Source organism: Populus alba, chromosome 12 (assembly GCF_005239225.2).
Source record: "Populus alba chromosome 12, ASM523922v2, whole genome shotgun sequence".
NCBI lineage: Eukaryota > Viridiplantae > Streptophyta > Magnoliopsida > Malpighiales > Salicaceae > Populus > Populus alba.
The window spans coordinates 12557818-12577723 of NC_133295.1; the positions used below are offsets into that span (position 1 = coordinate 12557818).

General features: G+C 36.0%; 4 protein-coding genes across 6 annotated transcripts; 1 reads left to right on the forward strand and 3 right to left on the reverse strand.

Moving 5' to 3' along the window:
* Positions 1–535: 535 nt before the first annotated feature.
* On the forward strand, positions 536–9052 carry LOC118044603 (protein MEI2-like 1). Of its 3 annotated transcripts, none has more exons than XM_035052977.2 (15): positions 536–700; positions 1872–2043; positions 2206–2251; positions 2954–3217; positions 3516–3922; positions 4029–4187; positions 4321–4437; positions 4530–4678; positions 4971–5053; positions 5150–5542; positions 5993–6644; positions 7145–7229; positions 7362–7430; positions 7574–7753; positions 8385–9052. In XM_035052977.2, exons 2-15 carry the CDS (start codon positions 1963–1965, stop codon positions 8586–8588), a joined length of 2889 nt encoding a protein of 962 aa, XP_034908868.1. In that variant the 5' UTR covers positions 536–700; positions 1872–1962; the 3' UTR covers positions 8589–9052. The 3 variants fall into 3 exon arrangements, with proteins under 3 accessions (XP_034908868.1, XP_034908869.1, XP_073259712.1); XM_035052978.2 differs by having other exon boundaries at positions 551–971; XM_073403611.1 differs by lacking the exon at positions 536–700 and having other exon boundaries at positions 1066–2043.
* An 805-nt stretch (positions 9053–9857) lies between these two features.
* LOC118044836 (uncharacterized) lies at positions 9858–11570 on the reverse strand. Its single transcript, XM_035053322.1, has 3 exons — positions 10752–11570; positions 10131–10673; positions 9858–10027 (listed from the first exon to the last, which is right to left on the reverse strand). Exons 1-3 carry the CDS (start codon positions 11568–11570, stop codon positions 9923–9925), a joined length of 1467 nt encoding a protein of 488 aa, XP_034909213.1. The 3' UTR covers positions 9858–9922.
* A 1444-nt stretch (positions 11571–13014) lies between these two features.
* LOC118044602 (gamma-interferon-responsive lysosomal thiol protein) lies at positions 13015–15852 on the reverse strand. Its single transcript, XM_035052976.2, has 5 exons — positions 14290–15852; positions 14132–14197; positions 13845–13997; positions 13497–13589; positions 13015–13403 (listed from the first exon to the last, which is right to left on the reverse strand). Exons 1-5 carry the CDS (start codon positions 14599–14601, stop codon positions 13215–13217), a joined length of 813 nt encoding a protein of 270 aa, XP_034908867.1. The 5' UTR covers positions 14602–15852; the 3' UTR covers positions 13015–13214.
* Positions 15853–15993: 141 nt separating this feature from the next.
* Positions 15994–19877, reverse strand: LOC118044601 (phosphoribosylglycinamide formyltransferase, chloroplastic). The gene is made up of 6 exons (XM_035052975.2): positions 19185–19877; positions 18619–18730; positions 17302–17478; positions 16996–17122; positions 16467–16606; positions 15994–16340 (listed from the first exon to the last, which is right to left on the reverse strand). The coding sequence occupies exons 1-5, from the start codon at positions 19561–19563 to the stop codon at positions 16493–16495; spliced, it is 909 nt and encodes a 302-aa protein (XP_034908866.1). The 5' UTR covers positions 19564–19877; the 3' UTR covers positions 15994–16340; positions 16467–16492.
* Between the last annotated feature and the right edge of the window lie 29 nt (positions 19878–19906).

The following is a 19906-nucleotide window of genomic DNA, read 5'->3' on the forward strand; positions in this document are numbered from 1 at the left end:
TTTAAACTACAGATTTAACTAAACATATATTTTTCTAAACTAACCTCAATTAAAAATGTTTTTTTAAAATAATTTTTTTCAAAGCACAACCACATGTATTCAAGCATTTTTAATATTCATGTAAAAAGAAAATTACAACACAGCCTCTACATAAAATTGATTTTTTTAAAAGGTTATTTTAGTAATACTATTATTAAAAAAAAAGCAAAACAAAAACATACTACTTCAGTTACTTTTGACAAATAGTCTTTATTTTATTGAAAACTTGTATTTTTGCTCCTTGGCGAAAAACAGCGCTGGAAAAGATTTATAATGTTAATTAAATTTATATAGTGTAGGTGAGAGAGAGAGGAGAGCACAAATTGTTTCACAAATTGAGATTGGTCCTCAGTTTTGAAGTAGGGTCCATATATAAAAAATACGGTTAACATTAACCAAACATTTTAAAACAACTTTTAATTTTAACTGCAGTCAAAGCAGCATATCCAAACACCCACTTACACGTACACCCGCCTATTTCTTTTTTGTTTTGTCTCTTTTTCAAACCAAACCTCTCTCAGCTAACACAGCACCCCTCCTCTCTCTCTCTCTCTCTCTCTCTCAAACTCACTGAGTCACCGGACACCCAAATCGCTCCGGGAATTCCTTTTTAATTCCCCGGGATTTTCACTTCCTGTTTGCGAATCATGTCATAACAAAAGTAAAATTTCTCTTTTTTCTTGTTGTATATTATCCTTTAATTTGTAATTCTCTCTCGCTCTTTACATTTCAAGAAGCTTGCATTGTAGGCAACAAAATTTCAATTTCATCTCCTCCTGCTCCTCTCTTTGATCCTGCTTGCTTAATTTTGTATATCGTTTTATGTTTGCTTTTTGTATTTTTAATATTCACAATTTTCAGAGAGAGAGAGAGAGAGGGAGGGAGGGAAATTGGAGGTGGTGAAGGTGATTTAGCTTTTTTTTTTTGGAAAGGTGAGTTTTTTCTGTTTTATTGGACCAGGTCAAATCCCGGTCATACGAAATTCAACCTTTTTTTTTTTTCCCAGTGATTACTGTGTTTTAAAAGTTGTTTTTTTTTTTTCTTAAAAAATATTTATTTATTTATTTTGAGGCTTAGCTATATAATCAAATTTGAAGTTTGAATTTTGCTTGTTTTTGGTTCATCGTGGTTCGTCAGATAGGGAATTTGGGTAGCTTATTTTTTAGGTCCTTTGTGTTTTAGGCTTTTAGCTTTTGATACCATGTGTTTAAAAATGGTTAATTTTAAGTAAAATCACAACTCCTTCAAGACTGCAGCTTGCTTGCTATTTTTTTTTTCTTTTTGCTAGATCTGTTACATTTCCTTTCTGTCTTTGAGTTTTCTAAAAGTGGGAAAACTTGTATTTTTTATAAAGCCATTAAGGTGTGTTTGAGGTTTTATTTTATTTTTTTCTGAAGTAAAAGTGACTAGGAAGATATAATTATTATTCTGTTCAAGAAATCAAGGGGTGCATTTGCATTAATGTTGTGGTTGGTGGTAGGTAAGTGGGGTTTCCCCCCTCTTTGATAATAATATACAACTATACTGATGTTTATGGTCTTTTCTGGTTGTAAAAGAGTCATTTTCATGTAGGTTTTTTTTTTTTTTTTTTTTTTTTCGGGTTTGCTAATTTAACAAGAAAGCACCAACCTTTTTGTGTCATTGAACAAGAAATTGCTTTATGGGTTCATGTTTCTTTAATTTTGATAACTGTTTCCCCACTTTTTAGAGTTTAAAATCATGCGGGTTTGCACTGTTTTTGTTTTCTCCCATTAACAGTGTAAAGGACATAAAAGTCTCCCAGTTGCTTGTTATGTTTCAAGAAATTGACTTTTTTGAGTTTTGTATAATAGAAAGGCAAGCAATGAGCAGTGGGCAGAGCCACCAATTTCGATAGTAAAGAGAGATTTTTGTTTAGAGTTTTTGGGTGTCTTAAGCTGCACCATGCCGTTTGAAGTTATGGATCATTGGGGTAGTACTACGGCATCTTCTCACTATTTTGAGGACATTCATTTGCCTGCTGAGGTAAGTTCAAAGATTTATGCGGTGACCTTTTTTTCAAGCAATATAGATTGCTTTATATCTATGTGTGCTCTTAGGTTATCTTTATGTGTTGGAAAGAAGCAGTACTGTGATTTAATTTTTGTTTGTTATTTAAGTAATTTGCTTGCGACTTTTATTGGACAGAGACAAATTCGGTTTTGGAATCCGAATACAATGCCTGATCACCAAGGTTGGTGCCATTTAATTATTTACCCTTTGAACTATTTAAATCTGCTAATTAGTGTTTCTTAAAAGCCTTCTCTGATGGAATTGGCTATTTGTAGTGGAATGCAGCTGACATAGCTTAGCTTGGACCTTTTTGGTGTGAAAGTCAATTCATTACAGAATTTGAGTGCTCCAAATGAGTGAATGATTGAGCACATTGATATAGTGAATGATTTAAGACATTTTAAACTGATTTATTCAAGCATCATCTGTAGTTTTGTGCAAGTGTTTCTGGTCTATCTATGGCTGTTTACAGTCCATGTTTGTTGTCTGACAATCGTGATATCTATATTAGAATCTTAGTCCACTGAAGTTCAGATCCTTTTGTCAATCTTTTTTCCCTGTTCCTGTTTCAGTGTTCTGAAACCACGCGTGCAAGTTTTTATAAAGGATGTAATAATTGTAGTGTCCCTGTTTTAGCATCTAATAATTTTTAATCAATATCTTAGTGCCATATATTTTAAAATCTGTCAAATGAATCTCTGGTTGTGTTCTGGATCAACATATGAAGTCTCTATGAAGTATGTTATTTCTTACTGGATTTGCCTAGAGGATCTCCCAGTTTTAAATGTTGTGTAATTTTGTCCGTCAGTTGGAATGGATGGAAAGATACTTATTCCTAGCAGCAAATGTGTTTGTTCTTCACCTCTGTAAAAACTTTCATCAGGCGGGCCACCATCAATGCATTATGCAGAGTTATCACAGTCAATCCTAGACAGAGATATAAAAGAGAAGTCACTCATTAGTGAACAAGGAGCTAATATGTGCGAGCATGCATGGAGTTCTATGGATCATCATCCAAAATCCTGGTCAAGTTTATCATTGCAACCTGCATCTTATAGCAAGGGGAGAAGTAGGGCTGATATCAGATCGGCCCAGTGGGAAAACAGTCTCTTCTCAAGCTCATTTTCTGAAATATTCAGCAGAAAGTGTAAGCTTCCTTTTCATCACGCAGTCAACTGTATTTTATCCTGTGTTCTCTTATGCTATTCGTTATCGTATTATGTGTTATTACAAAGAGCATCAATTGATTGTACATGTAAACTGCTAACTCAATTTTGTCTTGATAAATCTTTGAACGTGTCTAGTTTTCTCTTCTCCTTTTTTTTTCTTTTCCATCAATGCATTTTGTAGGTTGATTCTTTTCTTCCTGCTGCTGGTCCTATCTAAAAAATTTAATGTTACCAATTGCCCTATGTTTGAAAAAATTTAGTGTGCATATTTTGCAGTGAGGTTATCAGGAAATGACATTCATTCTCATCAACCTGCAAAAACCATTACTTCCTCCAACGAGGAAGAAGAGCCCTTTGAATCTCTTGAAGAACTTGAGGCGAAAACTATTGGAAATCTCCTCCCTCCTGAAGATAACATGTTTTCTGGAGTGACTACTGAGTTGGGGCATGATGCTCAGAACAATAACTTGGATGATCTAGAAGATTTTGACCTGTTCAGCAGTGGCGGAGGCATGGAATTAGAAGGGGAAGGGGGCCAAGGAAAGTCAGGTCTCCTTGGGGGAGTTCCCAATGGTCAAGGGGACTTTAATGGTTCAACTGCTGTTGGACATCCTTCTAGAACACTTTTTGTCAGAAACATCAATAGCAATGTTGAAGATTCTGAATTGAAGGCTATTTTTGAGGTGCATATCATTCTACATCATGCAGTGCTTTATTTGACTTTTGTGTTGGCAGGTCCATCCAGTTTGTCCTGCAAGTTATTGAACAATTTTTTTTTTGTTCTGTCAGCAATATGGAGATATCCGAACTCTTTATACAGCGTGCAAACACCGCGGCTTTGTAATGGTTTCTTATTATGATACAAGAGCAGCTCGAAATGCAATGAATGCACTTCAAAATAAACCATTGAGGTGTAGGAAACTTGACATTCACTATTCAATTCCAAAAGTGAGTCATTGTTATTCTATTAATATTTTGAATTTATGGACATTATTATTTTTGTTTTTCTGATTTTTGTGTATATGTTTGAATGCACCCCGTTCATTTGACCTTTTTTTCTTCTTACTTTCTATTCTATCAGGACAATCCATCAGAGAAAGATATGAACCAGGGCACTCTAGTGGGCCTCAACCTTGATTCCTCTATTTCAATTGATGAGCTTCACCAAATATTTGGTGTTTATGGGGAAATTAAAGAGGTAATTGGTTTACGGGGTTTTGTTTTGGTTTTTACATTTATAAAGGATGAGGAATTTCCCAATAAATACCTTTATTTGTCTGTGGTTTGCAGATCCGTGAATCCCCACAAAGGCATCATGATAAATTCATAGAGTATTATGACATTAGGGATGCAGATGCCGCCCTTTCTGCACTAAATAGGAGTGACATTGCTGGCAAGCTGATCAAGGTTGAATCAAGTCTCCCAGGGGGCACTAGAAGGTATTTAACTTCTCATGAAATTTTTTCTATGGCATAGTTCCCTGTCAAGATTGACAGTAACTTTGAATGGGGATTTGTGAACCTAGTATTTATCATGTGACCTTAAAATAAGGAGGAATCCACATTGCTTGCTACCTTATGTTCTTTTTAACTTTTTGCTTGTATCTTCTTTTTTAGCTCGGATTGGTGATTCAGTTTCTTTAATACGCTGCTAGCAGATTACCAACCTATCTTCTGACTCTTAATCTCAATCAATGCTGTGCTGATAGTTTATTAAAATTTTTGTTTGCAGCTTGATGCAACAGTCTGAGCATGAGCAAACTGAACCGCAACCTTTTCAAAGCCCTTTTAAAGACTTGTTGTCTGGATCATTGGGTAGGATTTTATTTGGCATTTGTTTTGATTATATGACCTTAAATTGTGTTTCTTAAAAGAAAATTTTCCCCCATCCTCTGAAAACATGTCTTGCAGCCACATTTTCTCCTGGAGTATCAGCCTCCAGCTACATGGAAAACAGATCTACTCAGGTTTTACACTCTGCTATCCCATCACAGCGGGGTGCATTCCCTGATCTTCATCGGAGCTCTAGTGTTTCAATTAACTTACCATCTCCAGTGACAGCAAGTGCTGCCAAACAAATCTCCATTAGTGAAATGAAGTTTGGCAACCAATGTATTCCAAGTATTCATCCTCATTCTGTGCCAGAGTATCGTGATAGTTTAGCCAATACTATTTCATACAACTCTCCAGGCACTATCAGAGACATGCCCAGCAGTTTCACTTCCAAAGTGGCAGAAGGAATCAACAGCTTACACATTCGAGGAGTAGGGTCAAATGGGCACCTGATGGAGCTTATTGGAGGGGGTAAGCGCAGATGATCGATCATCCTCCATTCCATTTATACTGTCTTTTTCATGTTTATCTTTTTGGTAAGAGGTTTGAAAATCAGTAAATTTTTTTTTTTTTTTTTTTATGATGAGAGAATTTAGATTCCTGATCTAGAAGTTGACCTTGGGCTTTCTAAAAAAGTTACAAATTTAAATGTTTGATGCATAGATAATAATAAGAGAAGAACAGATCTAGTTATGCTTCAGACATATTGAATAATTATGATCATCTAACTCTGTTATAAAATCTTTATTGTAGAAAACCCATTTAGCTGCAAGTACTGTTGTTTACGTGGAAAATGAATCGCTTCTCATTCTTTTTTATTTAGAAGTTAATTTAATTTACCATTGTTATTAAATCTTCCTCAATTTTTAATCTACCAATTACTGTTGTTATTTTTCATTGTTGTGTGAAATATTTTCCTAGTTTCTGGATCTCCTGGAGCTGGAAGCTGTTCTCTTCCTGGGCATCATTATGGATGGAAAAATTCCAAGTCAGGTCAGCAACATCCTTCAAGTGGCATGATTTGGCCAAATTCACCATCATTTGTCACTGGTGTTCATGCTCATCACCTCCAACACATGCCTGGATTTCCTAGAGGCCGTACAGTTATGCTGAACTCTGCACCTGCACCCCATCACATTGGATCAGCACCAGCTGTTAATCCTTCTCTGTGGGAGAGGCAGCACTCATTTTCTGGGGAGTCTCCTGAAACTTCTAGTTTTCACTTGGGTTCTCTTGGGAGTGTGGGTTTTCCTGGTAGCTCTCCACCACATCCAGCGGAAATTGCCTCCCACAACATTTTCTCCCATGTTGGTAGAAGTTGTATGGACATGACTAAAGGCACCGTACTGCCCTCTTCTCCACAGATGTGCCATGTGTTCCCTGGGAGGAACTCAATGATTGCAATGCCAGCTTCATTTGGTTCTCCTAATGAGCGTGTGCGGAATCTCTCACATCGTAGAATAGAATCTAATTCAAACCATTCAGATAAGAAACTATATGAACTTGATATTGATTGCATATTGCGTGGCGAAGACAGCCGAACCACGTTGATGATAAAGAACATTCCAAACAAGTATGTGAAAATCCTGCTAGCCCTTGCAACCCTTTTCTTGTATAATCTGAACTTTTTCTTTGCAAAATTATGTCTTAAAGTTTTTTTGAACTGTTTAAAATTTATTATCTTGTCTAGTTCTGTGACAAAGTTACAATGTATAGCTTGTTCTCTCATGATTTCCATCCATGCTGGATAGTAATATTTTGAGTTAGCTTCCTATTTCTCTGCTTCGGAACATTTCACAGCTTGTTAAAACACCACCCCCACTTGACCATCCTAATTTAACATTAGGATGTTTTTGGTCAAGGCCATCTAATTCAACCATTTTAGCAGACCAGGACTTTATTGCATACCAAGGTGATGTTCACATTGATTGCATGTCAAGTTTGCTACTTTAAAACTAGGATGTCAAGTTTGCTTATTGAATCAGAAGGTATTTTGATCCCTTGGGTGCATTTTCAGTGTTCATTGCACTTAATTTTTTTCCATCTTCTGATTTTATTTGGTGTTTCTTGTAGATATACTTCAAAGATGCTTCTGGCTGCAATTGATGATCACTGCCGAGGAACCTATGATTTTATTTACTTGCCAATTGACTTCAAGGCAAGTGATTTTTCTGTTGGATCAACCTCTACAATTTTACTCTAGGGTGCACAGTGCATACACATGTATGTAACATCATTTATTGTTTTTAGCTTTTAAGCTCTAATTCTGATTTACAACATGATTTGACAGAACAAATGCAATGTGGGCTATGCATTCATCAACATGATTGATCCTCAACAGATCATTCCATTCCATAAGGTATGTTATTGGCTTGAGTGGGATGATAGTAATTTATGTTTTTCATTGGTATGAAATGAATTCCCCTTCACATATATGAAATGAATTCCCCTTCACATATATGAAATGATGAAACTAATTGAGGCTGAACGTGTCTTTTACAGGTGTTCAATGGCAAAAAGTGGGAGAAGTTCAATAGTGAAAAAGTAGCATCTCTTGCATATGCTCGGATTCAGGGAAAAGCTGCTCTTATTGCGCATTTCCAGAATTCAAGCTTGATGAATGAGGATAAACGTTGTCGTCCTATACTCTTTCATACTGATGGTCCGAACGCTGGTGATCCGGTATGATATTTTGCCATTCAGTTGGCTTGTTAAAATGTCTAATTATTGTAGAGATTTGTTGTATGCTATTACGCTGCCTCTGGTTCAAGCATCTTTATAAATGGAGATATCCTTACATTTAAGATTTAGTAAGGGCTAATAACCAAATGCTTACATCTTGTTACCTCTTTTCTACCAGTTGCATCTGATAGTAACCAATGTAGAGCTTTTCTTTTTTCCCAAAAAACAAGCAAAAAAAAAATATTTGATCAACTGAAAGTATGTCTTGGATCAATAGCTGCCAGCCATGTCTCCTGATCCAGTTGTTGTCTGGAAGCTTCTTTTGATGATTAACTCCACATCATAATGAGAATAAAAAATAGTAAAGAATATCAGAATATAAGCAAAGTTGAAGTTGTTGCAAACTTTGGTTTTTTGGTGATTAGGATTTTTCTTTTTTAGTTTCTCTCTGGATTACGAGTTTTAAGTAGTAGTTGTGGCTAGTCATTTTATTACACTGAAATTTGTGAAAGAGGATTGTTTTTTTAGGACTATTTTTGGTGTTACTCGGTATTTTGCCTTCTCAATAACTTGATTCTTTCACTTATTTTTATGGATGCTAAACCATTTTTTTTTTTATTTATCTTTACAGGAACCATTCCCTATGGGTACTCATCATATTCGATCTAGGTTGGGTAAACCTCAATCCACTGGCAACGAGGAGAACCACCGTAGTGGGAGCCTGTCCACTTTGGCAAATGAAGAGGACTCTCCAAATGGAATACACTCTCCCTCGGGTTCTGGTTATGTGGCTTTCTTTGGCCAAGACACTAACTCGAACCCTGTACGGGTGTAAATCGTCATATCCACCCCAGCTCTGTAGATTAGGGGTGACCTGACTAGTGACAACTCCCTTTTTGGCTATATAGACTCATTTGACCAAGTTCTGAATGCCAGAGTGCATGTTCAGCATCAGGTGGGTTCAGAATTTTCTTTGTTCCCGCAAAAATTTTCCCATCTAGCCTAATTATGATTATAGAGAATGTGGCTTAACTAGGCTTCAAATTTTGGATAATCGAATCATGTACAGAAGCTCCCTGGTTGTGCACCAGAGGAGGGATCTCTGTTTTTGTTCATTTTTGGACCTCTGTAATTTCATTTTTCCCCATATATTTTGGGGTTCCTTGGTGGTTCTGTTACTGTTCTAGGCCAAATGTGGTTGCCAAAGGAGAGCCATCGCCCATTAATGTATCCCGATTGTAGAAATTTTTTATGTGCTCAGAGTGCTGTTAATGATAATATTATTTATTTGTCGTTCAATCAGCTGTTGTTTCTTTTTTGCAAGTGTTGCTGGGGAACTTGGATATCCTCTAGAAGCAGCATGTATGCTTGTTGATTCCAGGTTGATCAATCATAACTTGATAACAAATTTAGAGTCTTGGAACAAGAAATTGTGGTAATTACCTTCTTTTGGTCTCTAATTTCAAGCAGCATGGTGCAGTGAAATTCAAAACGATATAATAATAATAATAATTTAAAATATAAAACAAGAAAAATTAAATCCTAAAAAGTACAATATCAAGTTATCAACTACGTTTCCAAACCCTATAATTTAACGTAACAGCCTGGCACTGGGGATGGGGGGTCCTTTCAGCAATTTAACGCTAGACAAAGCAATTTAAAATTGAGAAACTGGAAAGTGAAAAAAATATAAATCCCACAAGAGTATTGCTTCTATGGCAAATGTTGAAAAAAACACAATATAAGTCTTGAGGTTGTCCTAAATAAAACATAATGAACTGTAGATGGTGTTTTTCCTAACCTATACAATTCAATCCTAATAACTTACAAGAATGAACTTCCTCCTTTCCTTCTTATGACACGCTATAATTCTTATCATTAATCTTGAGAAATATGATTTATGATCTTAGATTTATTTTTTAAAAATTATCAGTTCGGGCTTCATAAATTTTAATATTATTAGAGATTTATATAATTGTTAATTTCAGGACCCGTAAAATTAGTTGGTGGACATACAAGCTATCCTGGACAACTACATTAAAAAAAAAATAATAAAAAATTTCCATCATCGACGTATCTAATGCTTAATGGTCATAGGAGGAAAACTTAATCAATTACAAAAGGCACATCAAAGGATAAAAAAAAAAGATGGGCTCTCTTCCATTTCTGTCACTTTACTTCAATGGATTCATCTTCTCCGCATTCTCCGACATCGACTACCAAAGTGTCATTTTTCTCCGTGGGTAAGATCCTGCAACAGTTTCTTCTAGGAGCCTACTCAACACGCACACATAAAAATTAAAAACTATAACATTATCACATTAATATTTCTTAAAAAAGGCAAATAAAACAAGTAGTTTAAAAGAGATTTTCTTACCCTATCCCATACGTAAGGGTCAGGTCTCTTTAGAACCTCCACTCGAGCTATTGGCAAAGGATCGGCCATTTTCCAATCACAACGTGGGTACCGATGATCATGCCTGATGTATTCACTGAGTGTCTGATCTGTACTGCTGTTGTACGTTGCATTAGAAAAGAAATGCACAAATGGCTTCTGACATACGTGCTCGTAATAGGGGCGGTTGTTGAATATGAAACCTTCACGTTCAACTGTCTGATGCCAACTGTAAAATGTCCTCGCTATCATTTCTATTTCTCGTGGATGAAGTATGCCCCGAATTATTTGAACTGCATAGCCCCAAGATACCGATATAGTCCAATTTCGTGTTGCGTCGTAGCAAATGGATTGTTGCATGAGTGCAGCAGAGTCTAGTTTGGCCGGAACTCTAAGCTTTTCCAGGGCTTCTAACTTATCCATGAGCGGAAATATTGCGTTGGTCACATTGTAGTGGTGGAGGGAGACTAGAGGGGTGATAGGATGAGCTGCGAGGATGCCAAATATGTTGCCGTAGAAATCATTCTGATAAGAAAAAATGGACAGAAAACAGATTGTTAAACTTTTAATTTTGAAGAAAAAAATAGAATAAATTTAACTAACCTGATGAAACCCTCGTTCCTTGGTGAGAGGGACACCAAGCTCAGACATACAAGCATGAATCCTGTCATCAGATCCATATAAACCTGGATATCTCTCAATACATCTATCTTGCATCTTTGCTAAAGCCTTTGCTAGAGGATAACTTATAGCAAATCCACCTCCACCATATGCCATACCATAATTGTAGACCATATTCTGCTTGTGACTCTCTGATGTGCTCCCTATATAATAATACTGATTATGGTCGTACTTTGATAAGACCTTAACCAAATTATCAGGAAAAAATAGTGTATCATCGTCTCCCATCACAAACCACCTCACATCCTTCATGCCTAGCTTCAAGGTCTCTGACACTATCCTTGTCAACCGTAACGCAGACCTGTCGCCAATGGGATTTTCATACTTGAAAGGTGATGTGTTACTGGAGATTTTTATTGGGGGCAGAAGATGATCGTTTGTACCATTTTTCACTATCTGATCTAACCAAACTGCACCCCTCATCTCATCAGGTCTCCACCATAACTGAATACACTTTTGCCTCCCGCTCCATGTATGAGAAGATCCAGCAATGCCAAAAACTAGGTGATGAAGACTTGTGTTTTCTGCTTTCTTATGTTCTTCGATGCTGAGGATGTAAGGTTTATTAAAGTGTTTAATGTTGTTAGGAGTTATTGAATAATCCAGTAAATTCAAGATGTAAAGGTTGTAGAGAAGAGAAATTGAGAAGCAAAGCCATAGAATTGCTCTTGAAGGAGAGCAATGGAAGGGCCTGGGTGAAGGTCTTAAGTCACCAAGTTGGTATTTTTTTCTGAACTTCATGATATTTAGGTTTGGTTCTGGAGAAGAGGAAGAGATACTGTGTATAATAATTTAATTATACGATAGTTATGCTCATTAGAGACTGTTGGTATCTTTCGATGATAAGAAGTGTTATCTAACCACAATTCCAAAGGGATAGGACTTTTTGCAGGGATATACTAGTTATGTTGCTTGCACTCCTCCATCAGTCTGATTTTTTATTTTATATAAAAAAATTATATATACAAGTTTTTTCAATATATTTCTATAATTTAAAAAATTTAACTTCAAATAAATTTTTTTTATGTATACATGTAATCAAATAAATTAAGAATTATATATCCGAATAAATAAATAAATAAGTTATTAATGATATATAAAAAATAAAAATAAAAAAATAGATATAAATTAAGATATTTAATATTAAAAGATAGAACATTTACCTAGTTTGCTAAATTTATTTATTAAAATAATTTATTTATTTAAATAAATGATATTAGAAATAAAAACTAAATTACATTGATCAAATAAAATAAAAAGAGAAAAAAACACCTTGTAAGACTGCATATATTAAAAATATTATTTAAAAAAATATATTTTTTATTTTAAAAAATAAAGTTCATCTATACAAAAGATAAAAAAAAATTATAGATAAATAAAAAAAACTCTTCAAATTTAAATGAAAAACTAAAAAAATAATTGTCATTGAGAAGGGATATTAATTTAAATATAAATTAAAAAAATTTAGAGAAAAAACCATAAAAAACACTAATGTAAAAAAACATTATAAATAAGCATTATAGTAGCTTGATTAACTGGTAATTCAGAAGATTGATTTCGATTGTTTAATTTTTTAAAGTCTTTGTGTTCAATCCCAGTTGTGAATTTTGTTTTTTAATGTGCATTTGTTCAATCCCAATTCAGAAGATCTTATAATGTGCATTTGGTTTTTAATAAGCATTGCAAAGACGAGGTGTTGATGACTCTGTGATACCTAGCAATGCTTCCCATTTTTGTTTGTGCTTGCAGGAGGATGCTTTCAATGTATGCATCTGTGACTAATATCATTCCAGACTTGGATGATCACTCCAAAATCTCTGGCCGTATCCTTTATATTACAATCGACTCCCATGGATTTCCTTTTGTTTTGTTTTTTTATTGTGCTGGAATTCTTTCTTCCTATCGAGTGCCTTTCTTGCAGGTTCAATGCTGTTTGCTAATCGTGGAAGGTTGGCTGTCCTTAATATTGGTTATAGATACTGTGTATAGAGATAACAAGGCTGCTGAGAAATTTGAATTTGTTCCGACAAAGATAAGTTCATTTGAAATATGTAAGAGCACTTGGGAGATGATAAATAAGCAACAGATGTTTGGATATCTTCAGCTGGCTTGCGTGATTCTACCTGGTTTTAATGCGTCTTTCTGTAATATACTTGGTCACTTATTCTACGAAATCACAGCACATGGAGTGGAGCTTTATTAAATGCATTTTCCCTTTCATTTATATGCTTGCAGAACCACTAATTACATCACCCTGTGGCTTATGAACTACAGGAATCCACCTGGGGAGTTCCTTGTGCAAGAACCATGCCTGGAAAATTGAAAGCCACGGGTACATACTCTCTTTATTTTATTCTATAATAAAAGGATGCATGTATAATAATATCATGCAAGGGGTTCCATCTTCATCTGGTGCTTCCCTGAACTGTCACCTGACCTTGCTTCGCTTGCATGGCAGGCTGATTGGAGTGAGGTGTCCTTGTTAGTTGAGGTGCTGGGATGTGAACTGCAAGTCTTGGGCAAAGACTTGCCTTTGTATGCCTTGCAAACATAGTGAATGAAATTCACATAGTCCTGCATTAAAAAAAAATATATATATAAATAAATAAACACAAACAAGGATATTGTTCAGAGGGGAAAAGAGATTGTAGAAGGGTTGAGACTGACATCGAGGAGAGGTGTATCATCTACAACCACCCATGGCACGTATTCGTGAGGCGGTCTGAGATGATCTGTTTCTTTGCCATTTTGTAGGACAAGCTGCATGTTTATTTACTTGAAACATCAGTTCTAGCATTTAAACTTAGAATGCAGTATGCTTCATTTTCACAGGATGAACGACAGGAAAAAGTGCTTAAAGAAGCCAAGAACCATTGCAAGTAACTTTGCATCTAAAACTGTGCACCACCTTCTTGAAAATTTGAATCGCCTACCTTTAGGCTTGTCTGAATTCCAGGCAAACAAATATAATTAATTTTTTAATCAAATAAAATGTGATCAGTGGATGAACCAAACCTTTTTTCCATGTCCACTGTCATAGCATTTCTTGATGGATTGTGTAGACAGTCTCAATTTACCAGAACATACTTCCCAGGATTCTTCTGCTCCATTTCTTTCAGGAGCTTTATATTGCTTTTCGATACACTTGATGAAATTGAAGTGCTTCTTCTGCATAGCAATTAACTGAAGATCAATTTCATTCTGTGGCTGAATTGTATCATCTAAATTACAATAAATGCTTGTTTTTTCACCATGTTTATTTCTGTTCACAGATAAGTATTTATCAGAGAGAGCAGGTTTACCAAATCAGGCCAGAGGTTGATGGCACAAGAATGTATGATGTTCAGATAGCATTCATCTTCCCCATGCTGCAAAATACCAAAGTAAAAGGTGATTGATCAAACAATGGAAAGAACAAGAAACAAAAAGAAAGAACAATACTGAAGATGGAAATTGCAACCTGACACTCAATGGTATTGTTGGAGTCTAGAATAGCATTTCCCCATGGAACCAGCCTGAGATTGAGAATGGTCATGAGATCAGTCTCCAGGACCTGAGCCAGGGGACCTACAATGAAACTGCCGCAATATGGACACAGAGATTCATAATATAAAGACATTGTAACTTTCTCAGGATTGCGAGAGATTTTCCTGGACGTAATGGGAGGCGCTGGTTCCTGAGCAACATCGTACTCTGAAGAATGGGAAGGGGTGACGAACAAGAACATCAGAGAAGTGAGAACAAGGAAAGAGAGTAATGGAGAAGAGCCCATCTCTTTCTGATAGTTGGTGCATTGAAAACTCAATGTGGTGTGGGGTATTTATAGTTCTAGAAAGTGATGAGAAATAATTTTGTCCCAGTCAGATAATGTGACACCAAATGCCCTGCCATTAATGCTCTGTGAGTAGTAGTTGAAACCCATCTGACATTTTTCCTTTTTAACAGCTCAGATGTGGTTTGTCTACTCAAGAACATATTCATCTGAAAGACTGATATACACTTCAAATGGGCCTGATTTATTGAAGCATCAGCCTGAAATGAAGTTAAATTAAACATAAATACTGGAGATACGGAGATAGAAGTGACATGTTTGTTTATATTTTTAATTTTGAGAAAATATAAATTTATTTTAAAATTATTATAAAAATAGATTTACATTATGGTTTTTTCTCTGTCTCTTCAGCCAAATACACTCTGTCCTTTATGTTTAACATGAGATTAAAGCCAGCATAAACTTTGGCCACTGACCACTGACCACCCTAATCGTCTAGCAGTTATGGCAAGAGCCTACCAAATCACTCGATGAAATCATGGTGGAATATCGTGCAGGTGATCAACAGTTAAGTGTCTATCCTTTTGCATTCAGTGCTGGCGTTAATGCGATGACAGTGATCTCATCCAATGAGTTTTTGGCATGTTCAACTCATTCTTAATGATTCAGTCCAGCTAAGAGATTGAAAAGCCGAAGCCATCAAGTCATCATAAGCTTGCTATAATAGTTAAGTGCATTTACTCTCCTGTCTGTCCCAGTTAGGAAACGACTTGGGGCAGAGGATGCGAGGGTTCTTTTGAACTTTTGCCATGGGAGATAATTAGAGACCAGAAAACAGTCGTTCATCCTGCTTTGAGCTGTTAACGACCAGCCTCTGCTGTACACGAGTGGGGTGATATAAGTCAGAACTTGGTCATCTTCAGCCAGGCAGACAGAATTCAAAAACATCGTTGGACAGAGCTCAGAAACTTTGTTACAAGTCAGAAAACACAGTATCACCACGGCCATTGATCAACAGTCACCAATGCAGTGAGAAAGAGCCATGAACCATGGTGAACTTATAGGCATTCCATTAATAATCAGATACCTACCCTCTTGCAGTGTTAGAAAATGGTTGTCACCAAAACAATTATACCCACATTGGAGTGGCAATCAGAAGCTCATCCGAAATCCACAATAAAAAATACTCCTGGCACCATTCTTTATGCATTGATGGTATACCAATTGCCCTGCAGCAACCCAGACGACGCCAGCTCCTAAGCTGCTTTTCCAGTCATTTGCTACTTTCTTTTTATTCAATTAAATGAACTTGAGAAATATAGGTGCCAAAGTTATTGCTCAACATTCCAAAGCACATGCAGATTCTATACAAAGACTGATTTCCAAAAGCTATAAAAAAAGATCTATTTTAAGGAACTTTTCTTAAGATGTTAGCCAAGACTGCCCAGTGTCAAAAAACTCTCGGCCATTGAAAGAACTGGAACATGCATCCTTACATCAGATTTGACATCACACCCTCAAAGCAAAACCATTTGGCTGTTGTCAAAATATCATTTTTATGAAGAGATAGATTTTTATAAACCATGTAAGCTTTAGGCAAAGCTTGAAAGCGCTAGGAAATCAACATCATTTTCTATGCAATCAAGGGTGTCAAGACAACCTTAGTTAGAAAGTACATCCCCTATCATGCTATTGTCAAAATATCCGCATGTATGTCACACTCTTCAACAGGATACAACCTGCAAATGAATAGTAAATCAATAGTTAGGTGAGCTGATTGCTAACAAGCAATACATGTTATGAAGGCATAGAATTGTTTAAATAGGTTGGTCGAGAGAGTATTGAGGTTTCAGTCAAGACCTTACCTATAAGCAAAACATATTTGATTATGTTAGCTGTATTCATTGGGGTTTTCCCTATTTTGGATGAGAGGGACACCATCTTCCCTCCAAATTAAACGCTCTTCACACAATGCAGCCGTTACCTCCACATATAACTGATGCTCCTATTATTGAAAAGCAAAGGAAGATTACTAAATAAATTTGAAGCCAAAATGCAATCTTATAATACACTAAATAGTAAGTTCAAAATACCCTAGTCATCCAATAGTAGGTTCTTGTATAGTAATTCCTGGATGAACATCTCAAAGAAAATTACAGTTTCATCATTGAATAACATCATCTTGTGAAGCTATCAAGAACAAGTTTGACAACTGTCCTCAAATCAAACAAATTGACTAATGCACTAATTTAGGTTCAATATTTATGATAATCATCTGGATAAACTGATGCGGACATCATAAACCGTAAAAGAAATCAATTTGACTGCAAGAATACATTAAAATGTGTTTGTCCTGAGAAAAAAAGAAAAAGAAAAAGAATACTGCTTCATTACCTCATGGAGTACCCTTGCAGCTAGCTCCTCTGCAGTGTCATTTGCAAGAACAGGTACAACTCTTTGAGCCAGGATACGCCCTGTGTCATAATGCTCATCAACAAAGTGGATGGTTGGCCCTGAGTATCTAACCAGGCAAAACGGGCACAAGGACACTTGTTCAGAACACTTACAATAACTTCTTTTTTTGTTTGTGGGGGGGAAGCTCAAATAGGAAATAAATTTTGGTTGCATTTTCCAAAATAATTCATGATTTTGTGTACAGAAAAGGGTAGTGAAACATGTAACACCATGATATGTAATTACCTGGCTCCTGAAGCAATGACTGCTTTATGCACCTTCATACCATAATAACCTTTGCCACCGAAAGCTGGAAGCAGTGATGGATGGATGTTCAATATGGATTGGGGATAAGCTCGGATCAACTCAGCTGGTATAAGTTTGAGATATCCAGCCAGAAGAATAAAGTCAACCTCAAGACTCCTGATTAAGAAAATGCATTAAACATTAGATGCATATTTTAGTAATCATTACCCTTTCTTTAGGTTTTGTTTGTCTACATAGAAATTGCACTAGATCTATCTATATGCAATTTGAAAATTTTCAGAAGCACATTTCTCAAACACTAAATATTTCTTTCTTCTCCTTCCTCTTCTATTTTTCCTTTTCTTTTTCTGTTTTGATTAGGAAAGGTAAAAGAACATATAATTTCCAGTTAGTATAACATAGTTCCAGAATTATGCTGGAATGACATGGGAAACACTGGAAAAAAGTTTCATGGCTGTATTGTAGATTATATGGAGTGTATGATTCATGTACATTTTTCTCTCATTCTTTCAAATTTCTGAGGCCTTTGTGCAGGACGTGACTATGACATACAATGTCAATACAACAATGAAGAGAAAATGGAACCTGTTAATGGCCTAAGCAATTTGTTCAACTCCATTTAAGTTACTTCATTAAGTTGGCAAGATAGCCAGAGGCGGCCCCTACTGAAGCGTATAATTTCATTATATAAAACCTTAAGAGTTATATTTCCTCAATACAATTTGGACCATTGAGCAAATTTCTTTAAAATTTAAAGAATTTGTGTTCGTTTTTTCCATTAATTCTAATATCTAAAGCATACTGCACAGTTCAATGGCAATGACAATACTGGGTTGAGAGCATCCAAAATTACTAGCTAAAGCAGGAACCTCAGACTCCTTAACAGATGGGTCAGTGACACCATTAACAATCACCCCAAGAACACAATAACTCAAGCACTTGCATATGCTTAAATACTATATGATGATTCTGGTTTAAGAGGGAATGAAGGGCAAAAGAGGAGCCTTTGGTTACATTATCAAGTGACCATAATTCTTACACCATATCTCTAATCAATCATGGATAGCATACAAGCTAGAAATTCCCAGCACTTAATTTCCACATAACTACTCTTTATATAATGGCTGGAAGTCTGAAAATCTAGAAGGATTAATCAGGAGACTAGAGCTTGAATGAAGGTAAAATATGCGTGGGAGGGAACCATCTCACTAGTTAACAAAGCATAAATAGTAATTCTACATTCACAAATGCCAACAAAAGTAAGAAAATCAAATTATACAAGTTAGCAAGCCCAACCTAAGAGCTGCAACAAGGTCACCAGGAGATAACCCATCAGTGGCATCTTTTGTTCGAGGAAACAGAACAACAGGGATTTCCTTATTTTTTGCATACTCTGCACCTCCACAATCTGTGAGATAAACAGAAGGAACACATTTGAAGTCTTATGCAAATGCCAAACAAAATTCAAGCATTACATCTCCAAACAACAATTTTTTACGTTGTCTTTTAGCTTGTAACACATATCTAGCTCCTTAAGGGAAAGATACAAATAACAAATTGTAGAATGCCTCTAATTCTGATCAAAAGATTCTTCATAACAATATAAAGAGTAAGCAAGTTACACTACTCATCTCATGGAGTGCTTAAAAACCAGAAACAAAAAAAAAACCAAACGAAAGCCACAATCAATAAACACTCTCACTGCTAATCATAAGGGGCACCAAATTACATACAAAAACATGGAACTTGGGCAACAAAACCGAGAACACCCAAAAATCAAAAGAAAGATAGTGACTTTACCAGCAAAGTGGTCAGTTGAGGCACATAAAAGGATTATAAAGAAAACAAAAGGAAAAACATACCAGGTTTATTCGTAACCAAAACAACAATATCTCCATGAACTAACCCCTCGAAGCAAGCATCATGAATAGACTTAAAGTTTGAACCACCACCAGAGACGAAAACAGCTAGCTTCTTCCTTTTAACAACCTGGGGCCTCTTGTAATCTTTCTCTTCAAGAACAGCATTTTCTGAAGCGTTTACACAAAAAAATATCTTCTTCAAAGACCCTTTATAGCATGGTGAATGGTGTGTTTTGAAGGAGACGCAATTGTGGGATTGAAGCAAAGAGTGAAAAGAAGGGTTTGATGGTAAAGAAGAAGAGAAGGGTTTTTTAGAGGTCCGGGTTAATGGAATTTTGTAGTTTGGGAAAAACCCAGAAAGCAAATTTTGAGCTTCCATTGAAACAGATTATAAAGAAAAAACCTCGAAGGGAGAAAGAAGAAAGGACGTAGAGGAGACCGAGGACCTTAAGCGGCTATTTCGACTGGAGTTTGGACATGACAGTGGAACTTGTTACCATAGGGTAAACTTCACTTCTCAATTCTTACAAAACTACTACATTTTTCTGTATATTTCAATACGGGCAGACCCAAGCCTCTGATTGGATTCGGCCGCCGGCGCTTGGGTATTGCCAAAAGGCCCGAATAGCTTCGGCAGCTAAAATGTCACATGGCCCTTTGGAAAACCCGATCGCCACCTGGCGGATGGGCGATCCAATACAAAGACCAGACGAACTTGGCGT